This window comes from Neopelma chrysocephalum, unplaced genomic scaffold (genome assembly GCF_003984885.1).
Source record: "Neopelma chrysocephalum unplaced genomic scaffold, ASM398488v2 Primary Assembly neopelma1_25, whole genome shotgun sequence".
NCBI classification, from domain to species: Eukaryota; Metazoa; Chordata; class Aves; order Passeriformes; family Pipridae; genus Neopelma; species Neopelma chrysocephalum.
Window position 1 is genome coordinate 35,181,688 of NW_020897694.1, and position 11,317 is coordinate 35,193,004.

General features: G+C 42.0%; 2 protein-coding genes across 3 annotated transcripts in view; one reads left to right on the forward strand and one right to left on the reverse strand.

The window, feature by feature from the left end:
- Nucleotides 1-5,411: 5,411 nt before the first annotated feature.
- On the forward strand, nucleotides 5,412-7,164 carry LIPT1 (lipoyltransferase 1). Its single transcript, XM_027674886.1, has 2 exons — nucleotides 5,412-5,501; nucleotides 5,730-7,164. Exon 2 carries the CDS (start codon nucleotides 5,957-5,959, stop codon nucleotides 7,076-7,078), a length of 1,122 nt encoding a protein of 373 aa, XP_027530687.1. The 5' UTR covers nucleotides 5,412-5,501; nucleotides 5,730-5,956; the 3' UTR covers nucleotides 7,079-7,164.
- A 3,269-nt stretch (nucleotides 7,165-10,433) lies between these two features.
- Nucleotides 10,434-11,317, reverse strand: part of MITD1 (microtubule interacting and trafficking domain containing 1) — a 3,604-nt gene continuing 2,720 nt past the window's right edge. For both annotated transcript variants that reach the window (XM_027674889.1, XM_027674888.1), the window contains exon 8: nucleotides 10,434-11,298. The gene's annotated coding sequence lies outside the window, so the exon portion shown is untranslated. The remainder of the gene's footprint in view (nucleotides 11,299-11,317) is intronic.

Consider the following 11,317-nt stretch of genomic DNA (forward strand, 5'->3'; position numbering starts at 1 on the left):
ACAGACTGAGTGAAGAAAGGATCAAGAGCAGCCCTGGGGAGAAGGACTTGGGGGATTTGGGGGCGTTTGAGGGTGGGAAGCTCAACCTGACCTGGCAATGTGTGCTGTCAGACCAGAAAGCCAACCACATCCTGGGCTGCATCAAAAGCAGCGTGACCAGCAGTTTGAAGGAGGTGATGCTCCCCCTCCACTCTACCCTCATGAGACCCCACCTGGAGCACTGCATCCAGCTCTGGGGCCCCCAAATCAAGAAAGACACTGACCTGTTGGAACAAGCCCCAAGGAGGGCCATGAAGATGATCACAGGGCTGGAGCACCTCTCCTATGAAGTCAGGCTGAGAGAGTTGGGGTTGTTCAGCCTGGAGAAGGGAAGAATCTGGGGAGACCTTACAGCACCTTCCAGTACCTAAAGGTGGCCGACGAGAGGTGGGGAGGGACTTTTCACAAGTGCATGTAGTGATAGGAGAAGGGGGAATGACCTTAAACTGAAGGAGAGCAGGTTTAGATTAGATATTAGGAAGAAATTCTTGACTGTGAGGGTCATGAAACACTGGAACAGGTTGCCCAGAGAGGCTGTGGACTCCCCATCCCTGGAAATGTTCAAGACTAGGTTGGATGGAGTTCTGAGCAACCTGATCTAATGGAAGGTGTCCCTGCCCATGGCCAGGGCTTGGAACTAAATGGTCCTTAAGGTTCCTTCTATCCCATCCATGACTCTGTGTTTTCCTTGAGCCGGGGGTTCTATGGGACAGAAGCCAAGCAGCTGTGATGAACATAACAACTTCTGGTACAGTACCAGCATAACAGCTTACCTAAACAGTTGTGTGCAGCAAGCATGCAGTCTCTGCACTTTTATGCTCTTAAATCTTGCTTTCAAAGATCATAATCCTTGTTTTCCCCACAGGTATATCTGACTGAAATTCTAGAGGCAAAACAAAATCAGAGGTTAGAAAAAATCCTAAAAATTATTAAAAAAAAAGATGCATTGTAAAACCTTGTACAAAGTTATCAGTAAAAGCATTTTTCCCATTAATTCTTATATAAATATTTATAAACACTCCCTTCAAAGAAATTTTAATTATTTCTCTACTTGGTTTCATCTTGGGAGGTTTTTGAATAACTCTTATCTATGAAAATTCAACTTTCAGTATCAGGTTTATGACTTAAGGCACAGTTCCTCAAAAAACATTACTAAAGTCAAGAAAAGGTGTTCATATTTCTTTTTGGTTTTAAGTACAAATGAATACTGAGTGACCAGTTGCTGCTATACCTTTTTGAATGGCTTTTTTGTTGAGGGAGGGAGTTAAGCCAAGCTTCTCCTCAAGTGACACAACATTTTCTCCACACAGACAGATAAAAAGATGACTTCCTCAAATAATACTTCAATTCCTAATGGTTATTTGGAGATGGAAACAGGGAGGTGGGTGGGCATAATAAATTGACATTCTCTGGCAATACCACCTCCCATTGTCGGTGTGAGTGGAATTCTTTGGTTTTAGAGCACCTTTAACTCAAACCTCCCAGGGCCCATCTGCACACATGTGGCATAGGCCTCATCCGTGACTAATGTGAAAGCCTCAGAGAAAGGCAGGGAAAGGCAGCACAAGCAATGCTTACAGGTCAGAAGACTTCAGAGACAAAGCCAAGCAGCCAAGTCTCGTTAATCCAGCCCCAGGAGAGAGATGGGTATTCTGAAACTGCCACAGCTGATCAGCTGGGACCGACAGTGAGCTCAGGGAGCTCAGCTGAACACCTCTGCTCTAATTAGATTCATCTCTTTCAGAAACTAATATCCAAGGAGACACTTTTCCAGATGAAAACTCCAGCAATTGCAATACAATCTCTCTGGCTTGACAAGAACAAAACAAGTACTAGATAAGACTGATTTAATCTTGTGAAAATAGCCTTCTTTTAGTTAAACCTTATCTTCTATCCAAAACCCATCTAATTTGCATATGTGCCAGTTGTATCTTCCAGAATAAATATCACCCTTAACATTACACCTGTTTCTTGACAGTGTCAAGCGTTAGCTTCACACATATGATAAAACACAAGTCTGAACTCATTCCTGATTTTTAATGCCAGGATTGACATATTAACTGGTTTGCAGACATTGTAAAGTTAAAATGTCATGGTATTACAAGGCTAATTGCGCTTTTCTTTATTCCACCAACAAAATCATATGAGAGAGACTACTTCTTACATCTTCTTATGTCCAAGATAGGAGTTCTTATTTACAGTACCTCTAGCTGCATATCTCTTCTTGGAATAGCACAGACAGGGACAGGAAGACTGCTGCCTTTGAAGAAAGTGATGTGAAAAGGGTAAGGGGCCATGTGAGTCCTCTGACTCCTATTGCCTGCTTCTGTTGGGCATGGATATAAAGAGTCTTTGAAAGAAGCTGCTTTAGGTAGTCCCAAAGTCAAGCTGAGAAATCAGATGAAATGCACTCTCTTCCTGTTAGCCACTAGCACAGGTTTTATGTTCTGCAGACAGTGTCAGGTGAATGATGGGTTTTTTTGGCAAGCAACCTCTATAAAGCACTCATGAATAGAGCTCACCTTTTCAGATATTAGGTGTGAGTAACACCTCAGAAATACAATCCCCACCCAAAGAGAAGAAATTGGAAGATTTTAGCTTCCAGAAAAAGAGCAAGAGAAACTAGTCTCTTTCTTTTCCTCACCCCATTCTGGATTTATTGTAAGTCTTTCTTTTGGATTTTGGTATGGTGGAGATCATCAGAGACTGCATTATCATGTTTATCTCCAAAAGAGATGTGAAAAGAGCATTTCAGGTTTTCATAACTTTAATTATGAAGAATAATAAGAATTTTATTATGAAGAATAAAATATTATTCTTTATGAAATTTCATTTTGGGTGTGAAATTAGACATTTTTAATTAGTTTTGCTCTGGTATGTCTAAGGTATCCTCTAAGAGACATATGGTGAGTTCTCTGTTAATGCGGGTTAATGTTGTGCACAGCAGTTACTTTGCTTTTTGTATACCAAACAACACTTTCTTGATCAAAGAAGTAATGAAATTCATACACAGGATTGTTTTCAAAAGCAAAAATAACAATCGCTGTATTTTGCAGATGTGATTTATACACTAGTAGTTGAGACATAAAAAATGTATTTAAAAGTCCAACCCAGAAGAAATAAATAAATCATGGTGTGCATTTAGAAATTATATTTTTTGCTTATTGTCAGAATATTTTCAATTATCTTGCTGGGTTTGTCTTCAACAATAGCCACTTTTCAGGAAAGGCATTTATTGTTCATGTGTATTTTACCCTTCAGCATATCAGAAACAGACCCTTGACGTTTTTACCTGTCCACCTAGTATTCTGCACACTTTACTTCTTTTTAGCACATTGTGCTTCTAACTATGGAAACATTTTTTAACCAGAAAAACACGGAGTGTAACAGCTCAAAGTAGGTTTTTAGTGTCACCCTGTGGCAAAATGACACAATGCAAATTTCCAAGAATCAATTGCCAAAATGGAAACAAATGGTCCCACATTTTGTTTGATTTTTCGTAACATCAGAAGACGCATTTCCCTACTTCTGAGCAGCATTACAGTGCACGTGTTCACTTTTGCATTTTGCCAACTAGCTCCAAATTTGATTTTCCAATATTCAGAAGTACACATGCCTTTTACCCTGTGCATTACTGAATAGCTCACCACAGTGAAAAGTTATCACCAGTCTAATTTAGCAAAAAGTTATGTCTATTGCAAGTCACTTAAAATAATTCACAAATTTTTTTTTTAATATGACAATACAATGTTCCAAGTGCTGGGACACACATTACATCAAGATTCTTTTAGAGTCTGTTTCTCCCACTAATCACCACCAGCACACATGTGGTGATGGTTTCTTGGTTTTTACTTGCCCTACTACACCCACACAGCCTTTTTAAGTGTTTGGTAAGGACTGTCACACTCTTAATTAATCAGTTCTTCAGTAGGAAATAACCCCAAGCTTATGTCTTTAATCTTGGAAGTCTTTCATCCTTATCCACCTTCTCTTCCCCTTCACCTTTCAGGGAATATAGCTGTTCTGATACTGTTGCTTCAACTAGAAGGTTAAGGCAATTCAGGCCACATCATAAACAGTTTTCTTTACTGGAAAAGGAAATACATGAACACCCAATTACATACCCAAAGCCAAACTGCTTCCTCAAGTATCTCACTGTTTCACCTGAATACCAATTTGGCATTTCTTTGAAAGCCACCTATTCCTGGAACTAGAAAAAAGAAAAATTACTTAGCCCTAACTACCTGTTCAAGAGGGATAGCCTATGTGAATTCTCACAACCCACTATACCAACCTTTTTCTCTACAGTTCCTTCATGTCTTGGTACTCCTATATTAAGGCAGAGAGGAAGACAAAAGCATGCAATGTATCCTTTATGAATACACATACACCAGAAAGAGATATACAACATGTATTTGCCCATAGGGATACTACTGCAGATAAAAAAGTTCAGCTAGCATTGAACATTGTCCCACAGTGTAAGCTTAAATACAGACAAGAGCTCTTGATAGTTAAGGTCTGGTAGACTTTAAGAATGGCTTAAACCAATGCAAATCTGGAGACAACTTGCTGCATGAAATACTCTACAGTTACTTAGTTTTTGATCACTTCCAGCTTGTTAATGAATTACACTATCAACATTTAGTTTCCATATCTTCCCAAATCCCATGGAGAGTTTCTGTGTATTTCACAAGCCTCTGTGCATTTGTATTAACTCCTTCATCCTCCTTGTGAACCCGTGAAAGCTGCTAGCATCCACAAAAACCCATGGAGAGAAATTGTGCAGCTGGATCTTGCAAGAAGAATCATCCATTTTATCCGTTGTGCATTGGCCTCTTGTTGGTATGACCCTGTAAGTATTATTGACAATTCCTGTAAGTATCTGGAGGGAGGGTGCCAAGGGGATGGAGCCAGGCTCTTCTCAGTGGTGCCCTGCAATAGGACAAGAGGCAACAGGCAGAAAATGATGCACAGGAAATTCCGCCTGAACAAGGGGAAGAATTTCTTTATTGTACGGGTGACTGTGCACTGAAACAGACTGCCCGGAGAGGTTGTGGAGTCTCCCTCGCTCAGATATTCAGACCCGTCTGGGCACAATTCTGTGCCACGTGCTCTAGGATGACCCTGCCTGAGGAGGGAGGTTGGTCCAGGTGACCCAGTGTGGTCCCTTCCAACCTTTCCCATTCAGTGATTCTGTGACCCGATCATTCCCGCTTTTTCCCAGCTCCCTCCCGCTGCACAGTGCCATGGCTGCGCTGCGACAGGCAGGACATCAGCAGTCCCCGAGCGGCAGGAGCCCGCTCGCAGCTCTCCGCCCCTATCCCTTCCCCGGCTCCACGGCAGGGCAGCGCCCGCCCCCAGCACCTCTCACCCGGGAAGCGGAAGGCGCTCCTGAGGCCACCGGCTCCAAGGACGCCGCCGGCTCCAAGGAGCCCGCGGGGGCAGGGATTGCGCTCCCCGCCGTGAGTAGCGCAGGGGCGGCCGGCGGGACGCGGGTGCGGCGGCGGGCGAGGGGCGCAGCACCTCGGAGCAGCCGCCGGGGCCGAGGGGACACCACGCCAGGAACCCCGTGGGAAAAAAAAGCCAAAAAACCCCTAACAAAGCTAGGCTACGCGAAGTAAAACCGCATTAGGAAGGCTCTGTTGAGTGAGGGGAAAATACACATTCCGTCTCTTCCTTTGGTCTTTCAGGCACCAGGGACTGCGAGGAGCAGCTACTCTGACACCCCCGAATGTTTTCGTGAAGCTCCCGACAGGGCTTGGGCGGCATCACCCGGAGGAGTGCTATGCCTTGGAATTGGCATGCTGCCGTGGGAAGAGCATGACTGCGTCATGCCTGCCTCTAGCATTTCATTTCTGCCGCATCCAGCTTTAGCAGAGTGGGAATTCCTTCCATCCGCTGTCCAATTATTAAAAACATGGTACTCCAGCCATCGTTAAAGAACTGCTTTCGGCTGTCCTGCGTCCTCAGGACTCCAAAAGCTGGCTTCAGGAGCACAGCTAGTGGAGCCCTCATTATCCAGTCTGTTTCTAATGACGTTTACCAAAATCTAGCTGTGGAAGACTGGATCCACGACCACATGGATTTAGAGAAGCGACAGGTCCTTTTTCTTTGGAGAAATTCCCCTGCTGTGGTAATAGGCAGACATCAGAATCCCTGGCAGGAATGCAACCTCAGGCTGTTGAGGCAAAAAAATATAAAACTAGCCAGGAGAAGAAGTGGAGGAGGGACAGTTTACCATGACCTTGGTAATATCAATTTGACTTTCTTCACAACCAGAAAAAAATACGAGCGAATGGAAAACCTAAAACTGGTTGTTAGGGCACTGAAAGCCTTGCGCCCCCAGTTAGACATACACGTCACTGACAGATATGACATCTTGCTAGATAGGCACTACAAAATCTCAGGTACTGCTGCAAAACTGGGAGGGACAAGTGCTTATCACCACTGTACCTTACTCTGTAATGCAGATAAGTTTGTTTTATCTTCTGTGCTAAAAAGTCCTTATAAAGGGCTAAAGAGCAATGCCACTCCTAGTGTCCCTGCCTCGGTGAAAAATCTATTTGAAGAGGATCCTAGTTTAACTTCTGAGATGCTCCTGGATGCCATTGCTAAGGAATATGCTACACAACACCAAATAGATCATCATATCACCTTAATAAACCCAGCTGATGAGACTCTGCTTCCTGGAATTAATAATAAAACTAAAGAACTACAAACCTGGGAGTGGGTGTACGGAAAGACACCAAAGTTCAGCGTTAGCACTTGTCTTAACATGGCCTATAAAGATTCTGTTCTTGACATTAAAGTAAATATGGATGTAAAGCATGGAAGGATTGAAGTCTGTAACATCGATCTGCCGGAGCAGTGGCTGCCACCAGCACTGTACAGCGAATTGGTCAAGAGCCTTACTGGCAGTAAGTTTTGCCCAAATGAAACCACAACACTAGCGACAACATTGCTAAGAGTGTGTCCACAAGATGATGAGTTGCACAGCAGGTGGAATCTACTATGTGAGAATATGATAATGCTAATGTGACTTGCATTTTGAAAATGTAAGTTAAACTTCTGCTGCTTTTTTATTTAATGTATTAAAAACAAAATTAAAGTTGAATTTTTCTCTTACTAGTCAAACTGTTCAATCTTGTGCTTTTGTTTAATATTACAATTAAATTTCACACTGCCTGCACCCGATGTTCCCAAACTGTAGGATGTAAGCCACTGCTGCCAAGACATCATTGCTGCTTAATCAGAGAAAATGGTTGCAGGCATGCCAGATTGGCCCTGTAGCAGAGATGGGATGGGGTAAGTGAAAACTGGTGCTGTGCTGCTGCACTGGATGCCCCAGCCTGCACCCTGTTCCTGGGGGATGGTAATCCAAAGGCTGTGTCTCAGACCCTGAACTGTGTGGAGAGGGATGTCCCCTGGTTTCTGGTTGAAAGTCCTTTATTGCAGAATGCTGGTGCCCCTGTGCCTCCACTGTACAAGCATGGTAGTATGCTGAACTCACTGCTGTGAAATGAATCACTTTGACAGTTCCACCCTGGATTAGGGCTTTTTTGTCCATGCATGTGCAAGAGCAGGCAAAGGATTAGGAAATTCAGTGTGGGGTGTTGTGTGATGAGGGCAGGAGAGCTGTGCCTCCTTTGTTCCTGCACTGCCTGGCACAAAGCTGGGAGTCCCTGCTGCCATGGGTACTGGTATCTAAGCTAAACTTTAGGAGATACAGTTGCAAGTACAGATCTGGGAGAAACAGGTTTCCTTATGTTACAACCTAGGAGAAAATTTTCTAGTAAGAGACAATAGTGAACTGAAAATGACAATTTTAATGTTACATAATAGTTCAATATAAAGTAAAATTAAAAGAAAGGCTCAAGATATATTTCACTGTTGTTGTGAATAAGCAAAATGCAATTTTGATTAGGTCAGAACAGAAGCACTTTATTACTACAGTTTTAGGAGAGAACCCAGTGCAGCAGTGACAGACTCCAATGATGTGAAGTCTCCAAATGACGCAGTCACAGAGTTCATGTACCTTTATATTACAGAACTCTTTCTTCACCAAACTGCTCTTGAATAGTAGAGTTAGTTAAATTTGACGTGGGAGGTTCATCAAGGAAAAAAGCCATAAATTCACCTGTCAAGGTGTGAGCACATCAAGGCAAATTCCATTCAGCACAATATATAAGCACAGCCCAATTTACCTAAGTCTTTTCCCAGAAGGCTAACCAGGCTGGTAGGACTTTAAATGAAACCATGGTATCCAGAAATGAGACAGATAGTTACAAAGAGCTTGTTACTAGATGACTTATGTGTTGCCCTGAAGTACCAATACCATTTACTACATCTATATTAATGAAACTGCAGGAAAAAGAGGTGGATATAAAGTGGTGTTATGGTGTTATTGAGAAATGCCAGTATCAATTAGGCAAGAAACAATCTTGCTATTAATAGGTCAAGATAAATAAGGATCAGTCTTGCCTCAAGAAAGTAAAGGAGCAATGATGTTTATGTTCTTGGGGCTGTCCTAATCACATTTCTGAGCATGTGGCATGAAGGGAAAGTTGGATGAAAAGTTAGCATAACTATTGGACAAAGACTTAGAAGACTTACAAGTAGGTCTGTAAGGACACATTGATTTCCAGTGTCCTTGTTGTCCATACAGAAAACCCTCAGCTGAAGCTCCAGTAAGGATTTCAAACTGTCCCTTACCTTTCTGAGTGGCACCAGGGGGATTTCAGCAGGGATCAGTCTGCAGTCCTCCCAGGCCATGCAGAACATGTGAATCCAACAGCACCGCATTCTGTCACGGAATAACTGGAATGCAATTTTGATCAGGTCAGAACAGCAGCAGTTAATTAAATAATGCTGTCCAGATAAGACAGCTGCAAATAGTTAAGAAGTGATGCCTGCAAAGGCCTATAAGGTGTTACTATGTTACTTCCACACTGACACCTTTAAAAGATGACTGGTTGACCAGCTCTCATGAGGAGGAAATTACACAGCAGAAGTGACCTACCTTTAGTTAAGGAGTGCAGTCAATGGGGGTGAATCCAGCCGTCAGCTGGGACTGGTGGTAGGGCTGAGCGACACTCGGCTGAGCCCAGCAGGGAAGGTGGCTTAAGTTCATCTCCACAGATGATGCCAGGAGGGACAGTTCTGGCTGCACAATCCAGGTGATGACCTGACAGCATCAGTGTGAGCAGCAATACAGAAGAATATGGCTTGGAGTCGATAAAATGGTTGCAGAACTGTACTCTCAGATTTCTCTGGTAGTTTGTTGGGTTTTTTCCATTCCTTGATGCCCACTGCTCTTCACACATGGTGTTCCTACTGACAGCACAAAGAACTGTTCAGCGATAAAGGCCTTATAAGTAAAAATTGCAGTGCAGCACCAAGTGGTACGTCACTAAAGGCTTACTTGGTATGTGTGTACAGATACTGCATATCCATAGGATCTGCAAGGAAAGCTGTAGTCTTAGCTAGTGAATTATAGTTAAATTAGAAGAAAAAGCTCCTTATTTCGCCTCTGTATGTTTAAAATTGCTGAACTAGGTTAAAAGACACAAAGCTTCACATTTGGGAAGCTCACTGTATTTACAGTGAGCCTTCTCCCAAAGATGGCTGGATCCATGAGGCATTACCCAGCTTCCTTGAATTACTCTATGCAGTGAAGAAGTCAAATAGATGACTAAAACAACAAAAAATAAAAAATATTCTTTATTCCCATTAAAAATAGGCATATATTATACACAAGTGAATAAAATTCACAACAGTGACTAGAAAACTAGTATCACAGCAGCAAGCCCAGGAGCTTCTATGGAATGTCTGGGGGAACAACTAGTAGCACACAGCTCTGTGGCACATATATTATTCATTTTGCTGATGTAACACTCCAAAGCTGAGACATTACTATGAGAAAGGATAAAGAAGGTAAACCACTGGCAAATTGTGACCCAGAAAATAAGGTAAAGACCAGCTCCATTTCTTCTTGATTTCTGTGGAATAGATTTGTTGTTATAGGCAAGAGGGAAAGAATAGCAGCATTAGATGATAGAAAATAAAATAATAAAGCACATTAAGGAAAGAAAAGTATAATGGAATACACCTATAAACATGCTACTAGAATACAGAGGCCTGCTGTATTACAAGGGCAGAAAGCATAAGGCACCTATCAGTACTGAGGCTAAAAGAGATTTTGATGGGACCTGCAAAAGAGGCCACTGCCTGTTTTTATGCCAGAATACATGACTTTGGCGAACTCTTGCTAAGAAAGAACTCTTAAGAAGAAAAAGAAGCAGCAGCTCAGGTAATACCTTATGGTTTCCAAAGGATGAAGGAATGACAAGGAAAGACTTTGTCTTTGCTCCAAATAGCATATTCCTCAGAAAGGAAAAACTTAAAAATAAATTTTGGGTTTTTTAGGGGACTACCATAATAGTAGGGAAAAATGCAGTTGAGACTGGCATGAGTAGCCAGTCATTGGACCTTAAAGTCAGAGAATAAGACTGGGAGAAGATCATACATCCTTTCCACACCTAATGCAAAGGATGGAAATCAGGTATATGACCATACATCATGGAATAAAAAAACATATAGGAGTGACAGGGAAGAGAATACAGCTGTTTGCAGCCTTCCTTGTCCAAAATCCATCATGCAGAGACACATAAGACAACCCTAAAATTACTGAATACTGAACACTAAAACTCTTGTAGGCAAGAGGCTTGGAAAATGGAATGTTAAATTTGGGGTTACTAGTAAAGTCTGTGAAATAAGGTATTACGAGATTGACTAAAACCCAGTAGAATAGTAGTCATGACTAGAATACAGTAATTAAAGGAAGTAAATAAGATTGCTGGTAAAAGAGGACATGTGGCAGCCCAGCTTCCAATGTTTGTGAGGTGGTCAATTACAGATATAAACCCCAAAATTGGCTCAAGACAAAATCAGTAGTAAAAATAGAAATGACAGTAAAGAGGCCTTTGAAAGACAATATTGAGGGTCTGTTATGAAATCAAGATAAAATTTAGACATGGATTGTATTAATTAAGATTACAGAAGAAGTACAGTAAAGGAATTTACAGTTGTGTTTTCTCAGACTGAAAAGCCTCAAGTATTCTTATACCTATAGATTATAAAAGCTATGCTGCACTAAGTACTTGGAAGAGTTGCTTCTGAGGGTAGACAGCTGGACTCAAGGAACATCTTCCAGTCTTACATTTTTATGCTTATGAAAACACTTATTAAAAGCAGTCATATCTGATTACATTTTCTTTGT